The 24,248-nt window shown below is 42.0% G+C and overlaps 1 protein-coding gene across 2 annotated transcripts in view; it reads right to left on the reverse strand.

The window, feature by feature from the left end:
• Nucleotides 1-643: 643 nt before the first annotated feature.
• Nucleotides 644-24,248, reverse strand: part of TMED7 (transmembrane p24 trafficking protein 7) — a 31,836-nt gene continuing 8,231 nt past the window's right edge. For both annotated transcript variants that reach the window (XM_073624643.1, XM_073624644.1), the window contains 2 exons: nt 11,433-11,678; nt 644-8,088 (listed from right to left, as the gene is read on the reverse strand). In XM_073624643.1, coding sequence (XP_073480744.1) covers nt 7,852-8,088; nt 11,433-11,678 — 483 coding nt within the window. In that variant the 3' untranslated portion in view covers nt 644-7,851. The remainder of the gene's footprint in view (nt 8,089-11,432; nt 11,679-24,248) is intronic.

The raw sequence follows: 24,248 nt of genomic DNA on the forward strand, positions 1-24,248 counted from the left end.
GTAAACCCCTCAAAAGTTGCATGAAAGTCACAACTGAATGTTATAAATGCAACAGTTGTCCATTATCATTGGTCAAAAACCAAAGTAGCACCCATCCAGAATTGGGTCAAAAATACATTGACATTGCACTCTAAAGTTGTGCAGAGTTGCACAAGTGTGAATGAAGCCTAAAGCTGGGTATACACAGACTGAAAATTGGTCAGTTCAGCAGGAGCCGGACTAATTTCGGTATGTGTGTACCTCTGTCTGTGCAGACTGTTTTCTTGAATAGTCCTGTTGGAAAACCAACATTCAAATCAGCCCCGATCTGTGTAATGACGAAGGAGAGTCTCCACTGTCAGAATAAAATAGCATGGTTGGGGAGATCCCTGCATCCACATTGCTTGCGGGGATCTGTTGTTTTTTTTTGTTCAATCCGCTTACTGAACGAAAACAAATAAAAACACCTGTCCGTGCTACTTAATTAAGAATTGTTCCAAAAGATGGGCACCTATCACACCTCAATCCTACTTGCTGCTGCTTTTTGTTTAGCACCTAGGCTGGACTAATTTTTTTCCCCAATAACTGAGTGCTTCCTAAAATCTACAATTGACCTATTTCAGGGAAAGGTTTTAGGTACATGTTAAAGAATGAGTACACAAAACATACTTAACAGTTATTTATTGTATTTTTTTCACATAGCTTCTACAAACATGCTTTTCAAGTTAAGTGGCATCTTTGGGTGCTGATACAAATGGTAAAAAGTAACAGAAAGGCCTTTATTTCTCACACACTGATTATTGACACATCATTTTGCTACTCTCCAATAATAATGTGTCATTTTCTAGAAAAGTCATTTTATATTATACAGTGATAAGATGACTACTTTTAAAATGTGCAGTGCTTAATGTGGAAGGACAAAGTCTTCACAAAGGGTGCAGTGACTTGCTTGAACTTTGATACTACTTTTCACTAATATGCATCTCTGTTCTTGAAATGCCAAAGGGGTTCATAATTTGATTCTTAAGGAAGCCCACTGGAGTTGAAAGCAATTTCTGCTTTTTGTCAATAAATGTAGTGCTTCTATGCCTCCTCCAAATAGGATTGTAACATCTAAATTTTACTGCCTGGTTAATGAAGGTTACATAATTTAGTTAAAAAAAAAAACACCTATACAAGTCATGGAGGAATATATCCAAGAGCCAAACTATGATGCAAGAAACCTGCCACCTCACACAGCATGTTGATGTACAGTACTGCAGACATTTCCCAAATACTATTATGTCATTATAAACTCCTCACACTGACTACTGAAGCAGCTACATCAATGCAGATGTGCTTTACATTTAGAAAAACAATGCCTTCCATTAAGAAATATCTGAACTCCTGCATTAATGGATATTAAAAATTTGATGTAAGCTTCATCCAAGTCATAATAAACATTTTAGTTCACCACCATCAGCATACTTTTTTTTTTTTTATTGCCATACATTTATTGAACAGATGCTGTTAAAGCTGAACGCCATTGAGAGTAAAATTGCGCTCTTGTAGTGGGGCTTCCCACTTGCATTGGACTCGAGGACAAAAAGGAACAGTCCACAGGCATCATCTGCCGGGGAGCAGAGAAAGAAAGACAGCTCTTCCTGGACTCTAGACTGAAATGAGCATTTAAACCCTTACAGCAGAGGGGCAGACCCCTTGCAGAGGGTTTTTTTTTTCCTGGAGTTAGGCTTTAAAGGAGAAGTTCACCTTTTGGAACATGTTCCAGCAGCTGCATGTCATTCAATCACAGTCCTCTGTGAATCAGAAACTACAGCCTTTGCGGCTGTCAACTTTTAGTTTCAATGAACTACCATGGCACTGTTGACTAGGTAGTTCATTGTCTTTTCCTGTCAGCACCTGCCTGCACAAGCAGACAGATACACTGAGAAGTCTGCAGGAGTCCTGTATGGCATGATCTGCTGATTGCAGGTGCAGTGCTTTTCAGGCTCCAAGTAAAATAAATAAATGCACATTTTTTTTTACCTGTAAAATAATGTGCATTTTAAATTTTTTTTAAAGGTGAACTTATCCTTTAACGTTTAGGGTTGCAAAGCTGACAAAGATGGTAAACTAAATAACCTATACCCAGTCAGTTCAGGTATGAGTTTGCCCGGCCCTACAGTACATTTTATATACAAAACCTTATCTGCTTTTCTTAAAAGAATACTGTTGGAAGTACAATATGGCCCAATTAAGTGATTTTCAAGGACCTCAGAAAAAGAGCCGTTAAAACCAACAGGCCTAAATAAGTTGCAGAAGGATTCCTTCAGACTCTGGTCTCCAACAATCCACAGATACTGAACAAATAAAAGAAATTCTGTATTATTACTATTTCCTGCATGTGTCAATTTGCTACATGCTCTACAGCAGTGGTTCTCAACTCCTGTCCTCAGGACCCACTAACAGGCCAGGTTTGAAAGATAACTGAAATACATCACAGGTGATATCATTTGCTGCTCAGTGATTGCAGTATTCTAGTCTGCATCTCCTCAAGGTAATACTTAAAATCTGGCCTGTTAGTGGGTCCTGAGGACAGGAGCTGAGAACCACTGCTCTACAGCATTTCCAAGAGGTGAAAAAAAAACCTTAGATGGCAGCTAAGTGCTGTAGCAAGTTCAAAAGGAATTAGGAAATATGATTATATTTTATTATCAATTAGATAAAGATTAGACCATATTTTAGGGGCCATTATTGCAGAAGTCCATAAAATTACAAAAATGGTTACATTTCTTACAATGGATTATAAATTAGGCCTGGATAATTCTCAGAAGCAAGTTAGCCAATGTGCTCAAAAATACAACTGATGTTACATCTTATTGGAAAAAAATACAAACACCTGACTCCTAACAATGACTTGGTCACATCAGATTGTACTTCTGATTTCTAACTTTATATGTCCACCCCTAATAAATATACAGGCAATTTTCCTTAACAATCCAACCACTTAAATATCCAATACACGGCCTTCACAGCCCTGTTATTCTGATAAATACCGTTACACAACATGCAGATCAAGTATGCTTACCTAATGAGCAAACATAAGTTACCAATGACAATTCAAAATGTTTAAATAAGAGTTAAAAACTATTTTTATGTGTATTGGCTACCTGGTGCTTGTGTAACCCACTTTCCCTGACCCATCATAGCACTACACAGCCTGTACAGGAAAATGGCTAGTTTTCCTGTGCAGGTTAGTATGAACAAACTTAGTGGTTGGCTTTATCTGAGTGAAATCAGCAGAAATCATTACCTACAGTGACTGGTCTAAAATTTTATATTTAGCCAATTAACTTTATTTTGTATAAATTCTCTTACCAAGATTATTCGCATCAGATATGCTCAACAGATATAATTTACATTGAAAAAAAAAAAAAAATTTGCACAGCTACCATGAAACAGATTCTAATATATTATTAAACCACGTAACACAGTTTGTATGAATTAAAGCAAAAAAGGATCATACAGTTTGACAAAATTGATTACACAGTTGTAGAAGTCTGAAAAAAAAAAAAAAAAAGGAGAACAGAAAAGCCAATATTTTAGAAGAGAACAAATGCCTTTAAAGGATATGTTTACCTTTATAACATGTTACACCCGTATTCAGGGTGTAACATGTAATGCTGCAGCTGCCCCTGGTTCCTTCTGCGACAGCGGATCGGGCATCTTCTCCCCGTGTCTGCTGCCACAATTCAGGAGAGATGCGACTGCGCAGGGCTCTGCCCATGAAGCTGCGTCACTCATTCACAGTATTCTGTTCATTGAGCGTTGTGGTAGCTAATCGAAAGTTCTTGTCAGTGTGTAACTGAATGCTTGTACAAGGTACAAGCACACAGCTTACACACAGTTTGCAAGAGCCCTGCATAGAACCCACAATCTGCTGATCGTGGGTGCAATGCTTTGCAGACTCCCAATTAAAAAAAAAAAAAAAATATAAAAAAATATGATGATAATAAATACACTTTTTTTTCACCTGCAAAAAGATGTGCATTTATTATTATTTTTGGAAAAGGTGAACTGTAAGAGTTTTCAGTGGTCAAATACTCAATGGTTTTGCTAACGTGTGCAGCTGGGTTACCCAATTTTAAGCAATCCATTTTGGTAAATTTTAATCAATGGCTCTAAAAATGTCAAGATTTGCCATGGGGCAGCAAAATACAGTATTTAAATGTACATGCAAACACCTCTAGGCATCTCTATTTAGGCTGCATATCCCCTGTAGCCTGGCAACACTACAGGACAAGACATCAATGAATACAACCAACTCTATGTGCATACTAGTCACTGGAAAAAAAAAAACTTCACAATACAAAATTCAGATGCTTCAGGACACATCTGAGATTCTTTCCCCAAAAACAGGAGCAGCCTTCTCAGCTGTCTGTGCTCAGTCATCAAAGACGGCTTGCAAAAGAATGTGGAATGCATTTGTTGCATACTTTGCACACAAGACCCATTACTATCTACAAAATAAGTGGAAGCAGAATATTTTATTTTAGGAAAGCATCAGACCCATTACCTTAGGCAAATAAACAAATACGAACAGCAACAAAACGTAATAAAATAAGCTTTTCCTAAAACGGTTTATGTTATAGGAAAAAAAATACATTAAACCATCCTCAGAAGTCCATTGATTATTAGTTAGACTTTTCCATGTCTTGCAATGTTATTTATCTGGAATATTCTCTTTCATGTTCAGCAGGGACTATTCTTGTTATAACATTATGGGGAGGGGGCAAGAAAAAAAACAGATGGGCGATTTCAATTCAAAGTGAAAAATCCCAGGTTCACATCTATGCATTTCCCTGCGGCACAGGCACAGTGAAGGAGTGAATAGGCTGCTGCACCTGCAGGAAATGAAGGGAAAAAGGCCCTGACCCTGGGACCGCAGGGAAATCGCATAGTGCTTTGGCACCATGTGTTTCCAAGCACAGAAAACCACACTGCGCTTTAAAATTTATTTTCAGGTACTTATATAGCGCTGTCAATTTTACGCCGCGCTTTACATATACATTGTACATTCACATCAGTCCCTACCCTCAAGGAGCTTACAATCTAAGGTCCCTAACTCATATTCATACATACTAGGGACAATTTAGACAGGATCCAATTAACCTACCAGCATGTCTTTGGAGTGTGGGAGGAAACCGGAGTACCCGGAGGAAACCCACGCAGGCACAGGGAGAACATGCAAACTCCAGGCAGGTAGTGTCATGGTTGGGATTCGAACCAGCGACCCTTCTTAATGCTAGGTGAAAGTGCTATCCACTACACCACTGTGCTGCCCTGGGAACCCCACGTGTCTGCTAAACAGCAGAGTGATTTAAACATCTTCCCGCAAAAGTATGTACCTATTCTGTATTTTTCTCAGACAAGGCAAAGAAACCAGTTTGCTTGACAGCAGACTACACTTACATTTCCCAAATTCCCCTCCACTCAGTTGGCTGCTGCTGCACTTTTCAGAGCTAGAGAAGCTTCCCATATAACAGTGCTTGGCCCGGGTGACTGGTCACTCAGACAACAAGCATAGAAAGCATGTGGTGCAATGGAGAATTTTGCTTAGCTCAGATTCACTTCAACAGCTATATCAAAGTGGTTGGAAAAATGAGCAAAGCATAAACATCTATAAGGTGTACTAGCCTCAATCCAAAGCACCGAGTGCGATTTGTCTTCTCTCTGGTTTCTCTGCGCCAGTCATTTCTGACAGCCTATGTGGACACCAAGCAATCCCAGGAGAGGGCCCCACTCCCCTCCAGCACACAGCAAGTGATTTACAGCCTCAACTGTGCATGTTTCCATATGGGACTGTGTAGAGGGGGATGTGTCCATTCCCTCCACTAAGGTCTCAAATTACACTTAGCTGTGTGCTGTGCGTGATATCAGATACCCACCCTCGGCCTGCTGGAGTTGAGAAATGCTGTGTAAACTGTGCACTTTAGGAGGCTGAGACACTGCAGATAAACAGGTACCACTTATTCAGGAGGATTTGTTTCATCTCTGTGTATAACCCGAGACTAGTCACTTTATTGGATATGTGTAAGGGTTTACATCCACTTTAAAATTACTCAAACACATATAACATGAATGAATAAGAGACCACAAAGCTGAAACTTTGCTTACTGTGTATCGACCACTATAATATACTAGACCTTGTGTGTTTGTAGGGTCTAGATGGTGCTATGTGTACAAAATCCACTGTGAACACAGCAGTTTAAAATAAAACCAATAAGACAGTTTTACACTGTTTTTAATCATTTTCTTTTTTATTTCTATCCTGTGAGGGAATTGAGTGTAAAATTCAGGGTTGCTTGAAAATCCCACCCTACACAGGAAATACACCCTCTTTCCCCATTTCTCGAAATTCAAAAACAAAAATAAAAAAACATTACATAGGCGTAATAATTAGAATAAAATTATTTCTATACTTTTACATTGATACAAACTCATTCATAATGAATGGAATGCTTTTTGACGGTTTTACTGAGCATCAAAAATATATGCCCTATGTGACGTGAAACAGCACTGCAATTCATATATTATATTCTCAAATGAATAGTAATCTTTTATGCACTTGAAAAGGTTTTGAATAAAGCCCTAGCTGAAAACAAGGAGTGGAATACTCTGAAACTGGCTGGTGGCTCCAAACTACTTGTCAACATCATCGCTAAATGAAGATTTGTTAACAATCCACTTCCCACCTTTAGTAGTTGCCAGTGGCCCGAGTTCCCGTTCTTCAATTGCCAACAAGATGGTACTTCACCTAAAGCTGTCATGGCGTGTAGAAAACTTTATACAAAGAAAACACCCAACAAGTTGCTGTGACAGTTGAATGAAAAGGTTAATGAGTCACTCTACCTAACAGCTATAAATGAGTGCTTTGCCAGTTTCTTAGTGAAAACACAAAATCCTGGTGTATTGCTTTGAATAGTTTTTAGCAAAAAAGACAAACAAATTTTTGTTGTCCCAAGTACTTCTGGGTCTTATTTTTAACATACCACTGCCTCTGTTAACCTGTGGAAGTCTACTAGACATCCAGGCAGAAAGACCTGCAGGACAATGTACCCCATATTTTAATATGAAAGCACATGGGACTATAGGGCAGGGCATTATACAGCACATTGGGCTCAACTACTTCAGCTGAAAGCCATTTAAAAGAATTTTCCTTCAACTGAGATCAGAAAATGAAAGAAATCAGTCTACTAAAAGTGCAAGCTGAATGCCATATTTTTGTAAAGGTCAAATACATGGCAAAAAGTAAAATATACAGTTACTACTACTTTTATTTCAGAACACACTTTTCATAGTGCAGCCATTACTGAAGTCCACAGGGACTGTATACTGATACAAAAGTGTGTGTAATCTTTGCTCCCATACCAGGACCAACAAAAGTAAACAAAACTTGAAATTGTAACCGAATTTATGGTTATCCAGGCGGCACTGGCTGGCTTTCGGCATTATACTCCTTCTATAGTTCCAGAGCATCCTGGGTAAAGAGTGCTAGTGGTACTATTGAAAGACTTTTCAAATTAAAGTATAGTGAACAAAATCATCTTTAAGGAAATCCGTTACCAGCAAATGGCTGACATCATATCCAAATTATCCCAACAATCCCAAATTCCCCACATTTTCTTTAAAACAAACCATTTCATCCCCAAAACTCCAGATACATTTATTGTACACATTTTTTTTTTTTTAACTGGAGTTTAAAAAGTAAAACATAGCTTTACCAATATATACAGTTTTTTTTACCTACAGGTAATAGGGAAAAATAAACAAAATTTGCATTTGGGCAAACAGTGTGTCATGAAAATCATCAAGCATCCTGGGAAACACAGGTTATGATCCAACGCGGGTTGTGGTGGTTCTTTTATCTGAGAAGAAACTTTTGAGCAGGAATACCTGTCCAATGCTTACAACTAGAAGAATGATAGCCTCTCCTATAGACCAATAAGCTACTCTTGTATTAAGATCTTCTGCTCGGCTGCGTCCTTGTGCCTCCCTTAAACGGAAGTGTGTTTGGTAGTCAATGACTGACTTCAGGGCTTCATGGATTGATACGCATGCAGATTCCATCTGTATGAAAGAAATTTAAAAATGAAGCATCTTAGAATGGAGTTCAAAATACAAGAAAAAAAAAAAAAAACACACAAATAAGCAAGGTTATACAGCAGGGGTGTCCAACCCGAAGCCCCAGAGAGTTTAGCATGTGGCCCGTGCCTGTCTGGAGCGACGCTGGGGAGATTTTTACCCCCACAAATAGAGCAATCTTTTGGTGGCATTTGATCACCTCTGCAGTTTTTACTTTTTGCACTATAAAAAAAAAAAAAAAAAAAAAAAAAAAGCGTAAATTTTGAAAAAAAAAAAAAAAAAAAACACATTTTTTTAACTTTTTTTTGCTATAATAAATAAATAAATATCCCATTAAAAAAAAATATATCAAAAACAAATTGTTTCCTCAGTTTAGGCCGATATGTAGTCTTCTACATATTTTTGGTAGAAAAAATTGCAATAAGCGTATATTGATTGGTTTGCGCAAAAGTTATGGCGTCTACAAAATAGGCAATAAATTTATGGCATTTTTATTGTTTGTGGTTTTTTTTACTAGTAATGGTGGCGATCTGCGATTTTTATTGTGACTGCGATATTGTGGCGAACACTTCGGACACTATTTTGGGACCATTCACATTTATACAGCGATCAGTGCTATAAAAAATGCATTGACTACTGTGTAAATGTGACTGGCAGGGAAGGGGTTAACACTAGGGGGTGATTGAGGGGTTAATTGTTTCCTAGGGAGGGATTCTAACTGTAGGGGGTGGGGACTCACAAGGGGAGAAGACCGATTGGCGTTCCTCTGTACTGGGAACACACCATCGGTCTCCTCTCCTCTGACAGGACGTGGATCTGTGCGTTTACACACACAGATCCACGGACCTGCTGTGTTCACGGGCAATCGCGGGTGCCAGGCAGACATAGCAGCCGCCAAGCACGCGCATCGGGTGCCTAGTGTCGAGGCGCACCCCCTAGAGGCTCAGAAGTAAAAGACGTCATATGACGGCGGCCCGGAGGGACAAAGGGTTCCTGCCGCAGTTATATGACTATGCGCGGTAGGGAAGTGGTTAAACTTCCCTCATTTACACACTGAAGTTCATTCCTTTGATCTAAAGGAGAAAATGTTACAATAGTTAGTTCCTGCAGGAGGAATGTTGTGATACTTGGCAGACTGACAGTTTTTTTTTTTTTTTTTTTTTGACAGCTGTTGGCTTCAGCAGAGAATTCTCAGCATAGAAATGGGGAAAATGCTTTGTCACGATCACAAGGGGGGGGGGGGATTGCGATAACAATTCTTAATAATTAATCGTGCTAGCATGTCTGTAGAGACACCAAGGATGCCGTGCAAACATAGCAGCCATGGCAGCCTAAAATTACAAGCCAGGCAAACGCACACCTGAAGGGATGCCGGGGTTGCCATGTTTGCAATAGCACTGGACAGCAGGTAAAAAAATGCTACATGGCTGGATCTAGGGGGGTGCTGGCGTGGGCTGCACAACTACAGATTTTACTAGCACCCCCTCAAAGCCCCCCACATCCCCACACAGCAAATACATAGGCTACATTCACATCAGCAATTAGAGTCGGTGCGAACTGTAGCGGCCATTCCTCCTGCGGCTCTCGGGTAGGTGCAGCTGCTGGCCCTTTTCACTATGAAAATATAATAACGGCTCTCTACACAGCCAGCGATTGCCTGTGGTTAGCACTTCTGGACGCATTTTGTTTGCATCCAGCAGCGATCACCGCAGGTAATCCCTGGTTATGTAGAGTGCCACGAATAGGTGTGGTTGCCAGCGACCTGTCATAGTGAATAAGCCCAGTGGCTGCTCCTACCTGCTGAGAGCCACAGGAGGAACTGCTCATCAGCTATCCTTATTGTGAGTGTATTTTATGTGCGACCCAAGACAATTTCTTCTCTTCCAATGTGGCTCAGGAAGGTCAAACGGTTGGACACCCTACAGCATTCAGCAAAAATGATTTGAGACCACACCTAATATACAACAGTTGAAGCAAAAAAACAAAAAACAAAAAACAAACAAAAACAGAAAACTAATGAAATTGTAATGAAAATCGGGCATAGACAGTGCCTGCTCCTCCTAGTTGCTAATATATTCTATGGCTATATATAAAAAACATATATTAGCAACTAGGAGGAGCAGGCGCTCCCATTTCATTATCACCTTGCCCCACAGCGGGGACTATACTGGACAGCAGCGCCCTCATATTATTGCCAAATACACCAAGGTGCAAGTGTTTTACTATATCAACAGAACTAAAGTAGCCACTACATCTAGAAAGGCAAGCTGCATTATACTACATTTTGTTTTTAGATACCCTTTAAGGTTTCCCGTCTTTTAACACTACAGGAGTTACTGTATGCAAAAGAAAAATACGTTAACCATACCCGCATGGCCAATAAAAGATTAGTCTGTCAGCACAAAGCAAACAGGGTAGCTCATAACTAGCTTATTCACTAGGATCCCAATTCAAAATGAACTCACACAGTGATGCCATGTCTTTTAAAAGACCTGACAGGCCACTATCTGGGAGAACAGTCAAAGCCTGAGGGCCCTTGTAGGTCTATAACTGAGCTAACAATATGGCACATCCCTGCCACTGTCAATTTACAGATCGGAAAAAAAAAAAAGGTCTGTACCATTTATGTAGTAACGGACCCTTTATGCCTACAGCTAAAAAGAAAAAAAAATGCAGCGCAAAAAGCGGAATACCCTAATACTACTGTTTGTATTTCTGACATAAACAAAAACATAATACAATATTTGACATTATACATGTACAGATTTTTTTCCTACACAACTTATAATAAAGCCTTAGTTTACCTTAGAAAAAAAAAAAAAAAAAAATCAGCACAAGGGAAGGGACCAATGCTTCACTGAGATGTGTCCCTGTCCTTTTGCCAAAATCTTCCTCCTCCGATGCCCCTGCAATCTTCTGGTGCAACAGGAGTTATAAGAACTAAGAAGCTGTAACAGGCACTCATCAAGAGTGCCTGACTATGCCTACCTTTCTGTCCAGCTGCTCCAATCATAGAAGCCGCTGTAGTAACAGCTTCTAGGAATGGTGCAGCTGGGCAGGCATTGACAGGCACTCTTGTATAGTGCCCATCACAGCTCCCACAGTTCTATTAACCCTTGCTGCACCAGAGAATTACAGCAGCAGGGGTGGGGACATCGGAGGAAGGAGATTTCAGTGAAAGGAGGGCACAGTAGCACAAGGGACTAATCTCACTGAAGATCAGCATTGTCCCTTGCGCTGATGTTTTTATATTCTTAAGCCAATGTTTTAAACGTTTACTTTTTTTTTTTTAAGCAGCATATTATTCTTAGAAGCCATTCATACTCTACCTGAGTCAGTGCAGTAGCTCTGTTCTCACTGGGGAACAGTGGAGGATCTTCTCCAACTTGGAAATCAAAGTAGACGGTCTTGTGGGTGAACGTGGAAAACTCATTGCTGAAACAGAACTTGTATGTTCCATTGCGGGTGGCTGTGAAGGTGAAGCTGTCGTACTGCTTCTTCATCTCCTTGTACAACACTATGCCATCAGGGTCTTCTAGCCGGCAATCCACATCATAATGACCACCTGTAATCACCTGATATAAAATTTAAGAAAAAAAAAAAAAGTCAGAAAGACACTAAGAGTTCACAACAGGTCCTCAACGTTAAGGGCCTGTGGTAATGGGCAAATAGAGCATTTTATGAGGTGTATGACATTTGCAATTGAGATCAGTTTGAAACCCTTTTGGGATTAAATAAAACAGTTTTATAGCAGCAGTTGCACTGAAATACCTGGTCTAACACACCCCAAAAAAAAAATTTACACAAAAAGTGCATTAACTTCTATTAGGTAATTTAAAGTGATAGTAAAGGCTTAATGTTTTCGAAGTAATAAACATGTTATACTTACCTGCGCTGTTCAATGGTATTGCACAAAGCAGCCACGGACCTCCTTTCGGCGGCCCGATATATTTTTGAAGTATCGGTATTGTGCACAAACGTACCAGATATTACCAATATGCAGCTGCAAGCATCACCCCAGTACCGTTCTTTAGAGTGGACAGTCTACTTTATCACAACAACCGATGCGGCTCAGCAGCCGCTCGGTTGTTATTACAAGCAGCGGGAGGGGACCCGCCACCTCCCACCGCTCGCCCGGGCTCTCCCATCCCACCGGGAGGCCCGGGCAACCAGCCGGCACGTCCGCTGGCTGGCTGCAGACCCGAACAAAGCCGATGTTTCATTTGGGTCTCGGATCCATCTTAAAGGCGCCAGTTTAAAGAAAATATTAAAGTATATAAAAAAGCTGATCTGACGTTTTGAATACTTTCAAGTGCAGGGGAGGGGTTTGGGGTCTTATAGACCCCTAATCCCTCCACAGAGTGTACCTGTCACTGCCTTTTACGGTCACAGGGATGTTTACTAATATTTTTACTTTACTATTCCTTGTGACAATAACAGTGATTAAAAAAAAAAAAAAAAAAAAAAAAAAAAAAAACACCACACGTGTAAACTTTTTTTTTGTTAATGTACAGAACAGCGGCACACAATATTGGCCAGCAGCCTGAGAGGTGGCCGAAATATCGATAATGTATCGCCGGGACCGGATAGCTTGCACCTCAGGGTACTTAGGGAACTCAGAGTCAAGTAATTGCCAGACCATTGTTCCTAATTTTTACTGACAGTCTGACTGGAATGGTACCAGCGGATTGGAGAAAAGCCAATGTAGCACCAATATTTAAAAAGGGCCCAAAATACATCCCTGGGAATTACAGACCAGTTAGCCTAACATCAATAGTATGCAAGCTCTTGGAGGGGATGATAAGGGACTATAGACAAGATTTTAGTAATGAAAACGGTATCATTAGCAGTAATCAGCAAGGATTCATGAAGAATCGTTCTTGCCAAACAAATCTATTAACCTTCTATGAGGAAGTGAGCTGCCATCTAGATAAAGGAAGGCCCGTAGACGTGGTGTATCTGGATTTAGTAAAAGCACTTCACACAGTTCCCCATAAACATTTACTGTACAAAATAAGGCCATTGGCATGATGGACCATAGGGCGAGTACATGCATTGAAAACTGGCTACAAGGGTGAGTTCAGAGGGTGGTGATAAATGGGGAGTACTCGGAATGGTCAGGGGTGGGAAGTGGGGTCCCACAGGGTTCTGTGCTGGGACCAATCCTATTTAAATTTATTCATAAACGACCTGGAGGATGGGGTAAACAGTTCAATCTCTGTATTTGCAGACGATACTTAGCTAAGCAGGGTAATAACTTCTCCGCAGGATGTGGAAACCTTGCAAGAAGATCTGAACATATTAATGGGGTAGGCAACTACATGGCAAATGAGGTTTAATGTAGAAAAATGTAAAATAATGCATTTGGGTGGCAAAAATATGAAGGCAATCTATATACTGGGGGGGTAAACCTCTGGGGGAATCAAAGAAGGAAAAGGACCTGGGGGTCCTAGTAGATGATAGGCTCAGCAATGACATGCAATGCCAAGCTGCTGCTAGCAAAGGAGACAGAATATTGGCGTGCATTAAAAAAGGGATTAACAACAGGGATAAAACAATAATTCTCCCGCTCTACAAGACTCTGGTACAGCCGCACCTAGAGTATGCTGTCCAGTTCTGGGCACCAGTCCTCAGGAAGGATATACTGGAAATGGAGCGAGTACAAAGAAGGGCAACAAAGCTAATAAAAGGGTCTGGAGGATATTGGTTATGAAGAAAGGTTGCAAGCACTGAACGTATTCTCTCTGGAGAAGAGATGCTTGAGAGGGGATATGATTTACATTACCCTACTGGTGACCCCACAATAGAGATAAAACTTTTTTTGTGGAAGGGAGTTTAATAAGACACGTGACCACTCATTAAAATAAGTAAAGATATTTAAACCATAAACTACGTAGAGGGTTCTTTACTGTAAAGGCAGCCAGGATGTGGGCTCAGCAGGGAGCATCGATAGTTTCAAAAAACTATTAGATAAGCACCTGAACACTGCAACATACAGGGATATACAATGTAATACTGACTTATAATCACACACATAGGTTGGACTTGATGGACTTGTGTGTCTTTTTTTTTTCACCCTCACCTACTATATAAACTATGTATTGGCACCGAACAAACTATATTGGTCGATCCCTAACAGCAAGCCACTTGCTATGGGGGCACACCTGCGGGCTACTGCCCCTGGCCCCTCCTCAGAGTTTAACTGACAGCAGCAGGAGCCAACTGCTGCCTCTGTATCCTGAGAGGAGAGAGACCAGCACCGCTACAGATGGGCACAGCTCTAGATCGATATAGGACTCAGGTAAGTGCTTAGGAGGGTGAGGGAGCGCTACTAGTACTGCAGGGAATGCATTAAGGTAAAAAATGTCTTGCTTTTAGAACTGTAAATCAGCAAAGGACAGTACTCATGTAAGTGCCATCCCTAGTGCGGATTATTATTTTTTTTTTATTGCCTAAGCTTTAACTTACAATCATTTACAGCACTGCAATCTGAAAAAAAAAAAAACAAAAAAAAAAAAAAAAAACTATTTTGCTGCGGAAAATAACAAAAAGAAAGGGGATGAATCATTTATATTTAGCAGTAGATAACAAAAAAATGCTCAAATTCATAAGTAATTGAAGTTGACCCGACCACAACAGAAAAAAAAAAATGTCAAAGTGGATTACCAAACTGGGAAAGTACTAAGCGGTTGTTGACAAACTAGGCTGGTCCTGGAATGTATGATAAGATAACTTACACCTTATAGCTGAAATGCAAACACACTGCATGGCACAAATTATTTTCTATATTCAATATTTTCAGTTTAGCCAAGTTTTTTAGTGACTGAAAGCTGAGCTCCAGGCAAATAGATAATTACACAGATAAAATACATAGAAGGGAGGGGTTTTACCTGACAAAAGATTTGTTTGTTCACCTAGTCCAGAGATTTACACAGCTCTGCCACATAAAGCACTGTCCGGCCTTCTCTTTACTTGCTATTCCACAGGCAGTAAGTGGAAATCCCTCCAAAGCGAGGGGAAATACAGTTTGGACAGTTATCACCAGAACAAATGCTCCCACTGAAAAATGTCTTCTCTTTTTCTGTTCCACTGACAACTATTAAATGTCGGATTTCCCATCACTGTCTGCCTTGGTGGAGATACTCACCAGGACAAAAAAAAAAAAAAAAAAAAAAAAAAAAAGAGTCAATCTCCTCAGTAAAGACACAGCCAGCAATAAAAAAAAAAAAAAAAAAAAAAAAAAAAAAAGACACACTGTATAAAACCAGTAATTAAAGACTTTGGCATATTGATCACAGGTGAAATGACAATGGTGATGCGCCCCCCCCCCCCCCCACCTCAATAAAAAAAAAAAAAAAAAGTATTGCTGTTTGGAAAAGAACTCTGTACTTCTTTGTTAAGTGCAGAAATTAGCAAACATGAATAGTAAAGAATAGCTTTGGAATAGTCTGCCATAACCAGTTTGACAGGTTGGCTTTAGACCCATATAAAACAATTACTGTGGCAATGAGAGAGAAAAAATAAAAAAAACACCAGCTCATCAAATGAAGCAAAGTAGAGTGTGTGTTCAGCAAAACTAAGCTAACAACATGCAAGCCAGGTGATTGAATGGCAAATAGATCAGCAGAGCTATAAAAATCACATAAACACATTTATGTTAGACCTAATGTACTAATAATTGGTCCATGTATGGCAACAAAATATTCCTACGCAATCCACAATTCGAACAGCCAAAAACAAAAAAAGCTAGGGTCATGCCTTTAATCAGAGTCCTCTTTGCTGTGTTAAAACAGAGAAAAACTGAGAAACCGCAAGTTCCCCACTGCAGGTCTGCGTTTCATAAATGGTCCAAAAATACATGCCACTGTGTGTGGACTAACCTAGAATGCGGATAGAGATCCACTCAAACCCCCCCCTAAGAAATACCAGAAAAGGTCATAAAATGTGAATAGCCTATTTTTGTCAAAGATTAGATTGCCAACCTAACCAACCATATATTGGGTCTAGCAGCCCAATCACGTAACAAGCAACTTTGGAGGAAAAGATTATATTAGACACACATCAATAAAAGTATTACTGTTCATAGAGGGGCACCGCTTTCTACACCACAGCCTCCTAAATAACTAAATGTGCTTTTTAAACTACTGTAATTGTGTGCTTTCCAACACTGGTTATAATATTTACTCTGGGGTAGTTTTGTTGTGATCCCTGTCCCAGGAAAACGACATACAAAGAATAATCATGTGTCTTATATCACGCTGAATGAAACAAACAGCTCAATGCATAACTAAAGCCTGGGAGAATATACAATGCCAACAACTGTAGAATGACAGACACAAGCTAAACTTGCCATATGGTATAGGAAAAAAAAAAAAAAAAAAAAGAGAAAAATGATTGATTGTATAAAGAACTGATGTAAAGAACTTGTCAGGTTCTTACAAATCTGTAGAGTATAGGGGTGCGCATCTTCACTGGTCTCACGATTCGATTACGATTATCTGGTCAATGATTCAATTCGATTCCGCGATGCATCAAAATTACCGACGAGCTCCCACTTCCGCTTGGTCCGCCTAGGCGGCCCTTCCACCCTGCAATCTTCTGGGAGACATCACAGTTCCCAAAAGATTGTCCAGCTATGCAGGAAAGCGCAGTGAGACATGCGCACCCGGCTGTGAAGCTGCAAGCTGTCATAGCCAGATGCCCACAGTAGTATTGCCAGCGCTGTGGACAGGCGGGGGAGAGGATGGAGGGTTTGGGTGGCCACATCGCTGGATTGTGGGACAGGTGAGTGTCTATTTATTAAAAGTCAGAAGATGCACTTTTTTTGTAGTTGCTGACTTCTAATAAACAAAAAATTGACTGGAACTCTGCTTTGAATTAAAAATAACCTCACTCCCTTAAAAAGTGCACTAAAAGGTACAGAGATTCACACACACACACGGCTGCTTGAAGGTCAGAAGGGATAGAATCCACAGATGACAAACAGCCCTGTGAAGTTCCCTGTACTGTCTGTGCTGACCAGTGGCAGCTGGTGTTTAAAATTTTTTTGGGGGATTCAAACAAACTGAAAAATACTGAACCTCCCCCATCAAATGCAGCCTCACTGTGCCCGTCAAACGCAGCCACCTGTGCCCGTCAAGCGCAGCCATCACTAACACCCCCCACAATTACTTTCTTTTAATAAATGTTGTATTACAATGGATGCTGTGCCCCCGCTGTATGTGCTTTTTAAAAAACGATGTCACTTCATACCGAATTTCTCCGTAGTACGATTATGTGACTCCCGACTCGTCCCGCCCCTCTCCCCTCTCCTCTCACATGTCTCCTGAGTCCTGACGTCAGCGGGGAATTCTCAGTCCCGCCCGCTGACTATAGTTATCGTATCAGAAGAGAGGCAGGCGGGACTGAGAATTCCCCACTGACGTCAAGACCCAGAAGACGGAAGAGGACAGCGGAGAGGGGCTGGACGGTCCGGGAGTCACATGATCGTACTACGGGGAAATTTGGTATGAAGTGACATTGTTTTTTAAAAAGCACATACAGCGGGGGCACGGCATCCATTGTAATACAACATTAATTAAAATAAAGTCATTTTAAAAATACGCTCGGAGCGCTTTCCCGGCAGGGGCGGGGCTAGTAATAATGACGTCACCGGACATCAATTTTCCGGTCCTTATGCATCGATGCCGCATCGGGGACACCCGAATCGCAATGCATTGATGCAACGAATAATTTCAGCACCCCTAGTAGAGTACATAGCATCCTGTGCGCTCTGTAGACAGGCACCACATGATGCATCTTCATGCTTATGTCCTTTCCTTGAAGTAGGCTGGAAAAATCCAGTTATATGTATGAAACTAGGGACCAAAAAAGACTGGCCCCATCTATCTAGGTTATTCATAGCGTAGCTTAATATTCATCGATCTTGGCCCCGGAGGCAGCACAATGTCAATTCTTCCTGTAGTCAGCCAACAGGCAGAAGATGGTGCTATTATGGACTGGGCTCACACTAGGTGCTGTGTACTATACAGGTTAATGTGCAACAGACTGATATAATGATATATGTACTGCACATAGCATTACCAGTGAACTAAATGTCACAGGTTATATGTCATTTGACCAGAACTAAAAGGAAAAAAGTCTGTAAACGAAGTGCCGCTAAACGTGAGTTACTAAAAATCTCCATAGGCAGCGCTTTCAAAAAAAAAAAAAAAAAAAAAAAAAAAAAAAAAAAAAAAAACACACAGTTACCAGGTTACAGTTAGGCTCCATTCACACTAGCGCGTTTTTTGATGCATTTTGCAGAAATGCACGGGAATTTTTTAACATGGGTTCCTATGGAACATGTTCACATCAATGCCTTTTTGTTTCTCTGCATTTTTGGAAAGGGTCAGGGACTTTTTTTCATGCAAAATGCAGCGTTTTGCATGTAATAGAATTCAATGGACAAGCATCAAAAACGCAAGTGCACCGTTTTTGCAGCGTTTTTGATGCGTTTTTTGTTTTTTTTGTTTTTTATTTTTTTTTAATTTTTTTTTAGACTGTAAAAAAAAAAAAAAAAAAAAAAAAAAAAAACGCAAAACGCAAATCGCGGCAAAAACGCTGCTCAAAAACGTGGCAAGCATGAAAATAAAAACTCCAAAAACGCCCAAAAGCAACATGCATAGGTGTGAATCGAGCCTTACAGAGGAGGTCTAGTGCTAGAATTATTGCACTCGCTCTGCCAATCGGAGCGATACCTCACATGTGTGATTTAAGCACAGTTTACAAACGCGGGCGCAACTTTTTTCTTTTTTTACACTGTCACTTTAAAAAAAATAAAAATAAATTTGATCACTTTTTTTGCTGTCACAAGGAATAAAAACACCCCTTGTGACAGTAATAGGTGGTGACAGTTACTCTTTATGGAGAGATCGGGAGTCTAAAAGAGCCCAAATCCCTCCTTTGCCCTTCAAAGTATATTCAGATAGCCAAAAACGGCGATTCTCAATACTGTTTTTTTTTTAAACTGGCGCCATTGGCAGCCAAGTAAACCGGAAGTGACGCTGTGACGTCGCTTCCGTGTTTACACAAAAATAGACTGGAAGGAAGCAGTTTCCAGCTTCCTTACAGTCTCGCTTTAGCCGGGGGAAGTGCCGGATCGGGGGGGGGGGGGGGGGGGGGCTGGGGCGACAGGAGGCCAGGGAAGAGCGGCGGAAGGGAAGCAACTCTAAAAAAAACAGACAAGGCAGACCCACTATAACCCCTTAAAGCCGATGCTGCATATGTGGGTACGGTCAGCGGGACGGGGTTAAACTAATACTTTGTTGAAGCACCTTTTGATTTTTTTTAGGGTTGTCCCGATACTAGTATCGGTACCGATACCGAGCATTTGCCCGAGTACTTGTACTCGGGCAAATGCTCCCGATGCTTCCCCCGATACCTGGAAGTCAACTGTGATCAGCGCATGGGGGAGTTACAAGATTCTCCCCCAGCGGCTTTCAGCAGCTTTAGTGACATACAGCGGTGATCGCTCACCGCTGACTGTCACTGCATCCTCCTCCATGCCCCCTCCGTTTCTCTGTCCCCCTCCGCTGTCCCCTCTGTTCCTCTCTCCTCCTCTGTGTCTCTCCGCTGTCCCCTCCGTTCCTCTCAACTTCCCTGTGCCTCTCCGCTATCCCCTCCGTTCCTCTCAACTTCCCTGTGCCTCTCCGCTATCCCCTCCGTTCCTCTCTCCTTTTCTGTCCCCCTCCGCTGTCCCCTCCGTTCTGCTGTGCCTCTCCGCTGTCCCCTCCGTTCCCCTCTCCTTCTCTGTCCCTCTCCTTTCTCCCCCTCTGTTGTGCCGTCCTCCTCTTTCCTTTGTTAATGGACAGAGTCAGCTGACTCTGTCTATTCACATAACTGAAACATTGTAATCTCCTGTGATTAGGATGTGTCAGTTTATGAATGGAGAGGAGCCGCTGTCTTCTCTCCATTCATTCTCAGTGCAGCTGAGGCTGCAGAGAAAGGGACTGGGGAATCTCTATCCTCTGTCTCTTTCTCTGTCTCAAGGGGGAGATATCAGAGGTCTGTTAAGACCCCTGATATCTAACCAAAGCCCCCCAACAGGGCTGATTAAAAAAACAAAACAAAAACACATATTGCAATAAAGAATAAAAAAAATATATTATTGTAAAAAATAAAAATTGTAAATTAAAAAAAAACAAAAAAAAAAAAAACACACACCACACACATACACCGTCCACCCCCCCCCCCCCCCCCCAAAAAAAAATGAAAACACTGTTAAAAAACAAAACAAAAAACACTGTCACATGACATTAAAAAATGTACTCGGTCCTAAAAAAGTGGTATCGGGACAACCCTAATTTTTTTACATCACTCAGTCTTTTTGGGTATGAGTCTATCAGTATGGCACATCTTGACTTGGCAATATTTGCCCACTCTTCTTTGCAAAAACACTCCAAAAATCGTGAGGAAGGGCTCCCTAACCGATAGGGCCTGCAGCTCACTTACCCTACGAGCTGAGGTAACAGCTATAAGGAACACAGTCTTTAATGTAAGTAACTAAACTGAAATACTTCCCAGAGGCTCAAATGGAAATTCTACCAGAGTTTGGAGTACTAGGGACAGATCCCACGTTGGACAACTTCTCACCACTACTGGTCTGGCCCTAGAGATAGATTTGAAAAATCTGGCTATAGTGGGATTTTCCAGGAGAGAAAACTGGAGGAACACACTAATAGCTGCCGCCTGTACCTTTAAGGTACTAACTGAAAGACCTTTGTCGACACCCTCTTGGATTCCAAAATAGACGGAATATCATGGGTTAATCTTTCATTTTCAGATAACCATGAGTTAAACCTTTTCCAAACTTTGGAATATATGGCTCTAGTAACCGGCTTCCTGCAATTAACAAGAGTCTTGACTACCTTGTCAGAGAACCCCTGGGCGCTCAGTATCTTTTCTTCAGATACCAGGCCGTCAAGTTTAAGGAAACCACCTGAGGATGCGATACTGGACCCTGCAATAATAAGTCTACCTTTTTCGGAAGACTCCGCGGAGGCTCTGAAACCAGAGACTGTAGCAGGGAAAACCATGGCCTCTTGGGCCAAAATGGGGCAATTAGAATCAGATCCGTCTCTACTAGCAGAAACTTCCGGAGGACTTCTGGAATCAGTCTGATTGGCGGGAAGGCATAACATAGGCCTGGAGGCCACGGGTTTGCCAGAGCATCGATTCCCAAGGCTTGGTCTGCCGGGTTCATGGAAAAGAATATCTCCGTCTTGCGGTTGTTTCGGTTTGCGAATAAATCCGCTACGGGATAACTCCACCTCTTGGTGAGGTCTGCAAAGACTTCGGGATGAAGGGACCAGTTGTCTCGGTCTATCCTGTGACGGCTGAGATAATCTGCCAGGCAATTGCTTGTCCCCTTCAGGTGTACAGCTGAAATTGAAGATAGATTCCCCTCTTCCCATGAGAGGATCTCCTGGGCAATGGACTGAAGCATCCGGCTTCTTGTGCCTCCCTGCTTGTTTATATACGCGACTGTCGCGATATTGTCCGACAGAATTTGGAGGTTGTGACCCATGATCTCCATCTGAAAAGACTGCAGGGCTCTCTGGACTGCAAGCAGCTCCCTGATTGGATGAGGCCCTTGCCTCCTCTGAGGACCACTCTCCCTGTGCTACTGCATTGCTGAGGTGGGCCCCCCATCCCCAGGAACTTGCATCTGTAGTAATCCTTCGGGATATGGGAAAGGACCATGGGAGACCTCCTGCTAGGTGCTGACCAGCTCTCCACCACCACAGGCTTCTTTTTATCCTGTTGGGAAGCCGGATCCTTGAGTCCAGGGACCTTACGTCCCCGTCCCAGTTTCTTAAAAGAAACATTTGTAACGGACGCTGACGGAGTCTCGCCCATGGTACTGCGGGAAAACATGAGGTCATAAGACCCACTGCCCTCGACACCTGTCTCAGAGAGACCAACTGGTTGGTCTGCAACGCTGACTTAGTCTGGAACACCTTGGTAATCTTCTCCTGAGGAAGAAAAACTCTTTGGTTCACTGAGCAAAAATCGTAACCCAGATAAGATACTTCCTGGGCCGGGATCAAGGACGATTTTTCTTTGTTTATCAGCCAGCCTAGGGACTGTAAAAAGTCCTGTACAGCCTGGAGATCCTCCAACAGCCTCTGGTATGTCTTTGCTACTATCAGGAGGTTGTCCAAGTAAGGGATAACAGTTATCACCTTTAACCTTAGTGCAGCCAGCGCTTCCCCCAACACCTTCGTAAAGAGGCGTGGGGCTGAGGAAAGACCGAAGGGGAGGGCCTGAAATTGATACCCATCCCATCCCCATACCCATCTTCACTGCCAATCTCAAAAACTTTTGGAAGGCTGGATGGATAGGGATGTGAAGATAGGCATTCCTTAAGTCCAACGTGGCCATAAAGCAGTTTGGGTATAGTAGGTTTTTGATAGTAAAAACCGTCTCCATCCGGAAATGTTTGTATCTGATGGACTTGTTTAAAGTCCGGAGATTCAGGATAAGGAGGGTTAAACAGCACTCCCCCTTTGCCTCTGCCTTTGTGCCCAGTCCAGTGTTTTTTCAGCCTGCTGTGCTTTTCTCTAGGACTCTGTTGCCTGCCTTGGCCACGAAAAAATTTTCTGGCTGTCGGAACTCTTTTTCTCTGGAAACGCCTTTTCTTATCACCGTGCGTTCCAGTGCCTCCTGTAGACCTGGGCCAAATAAATGATCGCCAGTTAAGGGAAGGACACAAAAGGCGCAACTTGGAGGCCAAGTCCCCTGACCAGGTCTTAAGTCAAAGGCTTCTCCTGGCCGAGTTCACTAGAGCCGAAGTCCTGGCCAACATTCTTACCGACTCAGTGGAAGAATCCGCCAAAAAACCCACTGCCTGAAATAGGAGAGGACAAGACTTTAAAATTTGCTCTCTGGAGGTACCTGCTGACAGATGTGACTGAATCTGAGTCAACCAAACCACCAGATTTCTGGCCACACAAGTGGAAGCCAGAGCTGGTTTCAGGTTTCCAACCGCTGAGTCCCAGGCTCTGTGGAGAAGGATATCCCCTCTTGTCCATCGGATCCTTAAGCATGCCCATATCATCGGATGCTAGGTCCGGGTTTTTTTAAACCTTTGAAAGAGGTGCGTCTAACTTGGGATTCTTATTTTACAGCTGCGCAGTGTGCTCATCAAAAGGAAACCTTCTTTATAGGTTACTAGAGAAGAATGGTTTTCTCTCAGGATTATCCCATTCCAGTTGAATAGTATCAACCAAAGAACTATGAACTGGAAAAACGCTCAATTTTCTCTTATGCAATCCTTTATACATAAGATCATGTTTGGATAACTGAACCTCTTCCTCTTTTAATTCAAGAGTAGTATAGATAGCCTTTAATAAGTCATCTACATCCTCAACAGATAACTTAAATCTTGAGCCTCGAGTGGATTCTCTATCCCTGGGCTCTGTGTCTGACCCTGATTCTTCCAGAGAAGAAAGGGTAGATCTGACCTCAGCCTCAGAGTCCTCACTCTCTGCCTGCTGTGGAGTGCTGACCGACGCCTTCCGTGAAGACGGACTGTCTGCCGGAGTCTGGAGCTTGTCAATAAGTGTTCTAAAAGAACCGAAGGTGGACGCAAGCTCATCCCTAACAGAAGTAAGCATCTTCTGGCAAGAAGCAACCGGGTCATCTTTTACCAGGCCTTCTATACAGGTGCGACAAACTGCTTTGCACCATGAGGAGCTCAATTTGTTTGCACAAACCGCACATTTCCTTTTAAGTGGCTGCGCTTGGGCCTTGTCCTGAGTCTTGGTCTACAAGACAAAATAAATGACCCACAATGTAATTAAAGCCACCCAATCGCTCCGTAACACCATGTGCAGGAGGGAGGAAATGTGTCCCCTTACACCCACTACTACAGAGGGAGAGACACTCACAGGGATAGCAAGGTGGTGACAGAACACCCCAGGCTTACCTGTGAGGTGCTGGTGTTGGGAACCGCATCCGCTGCCTGTGCAGGTACTGCAGGAGGATCCATTTGGCCCCTCTTGGTCGTCCACAGCCTGGCTGCTTTACACTAAGAAAACACCAGCAGCCAGCGTTCTCTGTTCGTGCCGTTTATGGAGACTGGAACCGTGTCTCCGGTGCCC

This window comes from Aquarana catesbeiana, linkage group LG01 (genome assembly GCF_042186555.1).
Source record: "Aquarana catesbeiana isolate 2022-GZ linkage group LG01, ASM4218655v1, whole genome shotgun sequence".
Classification (NCBI taxonomy): Eukaryota; Metazoa; Chordata; class Amphibia; order Anura; family Ranidae; genus Aquarana; species Aquarana catesbeiana.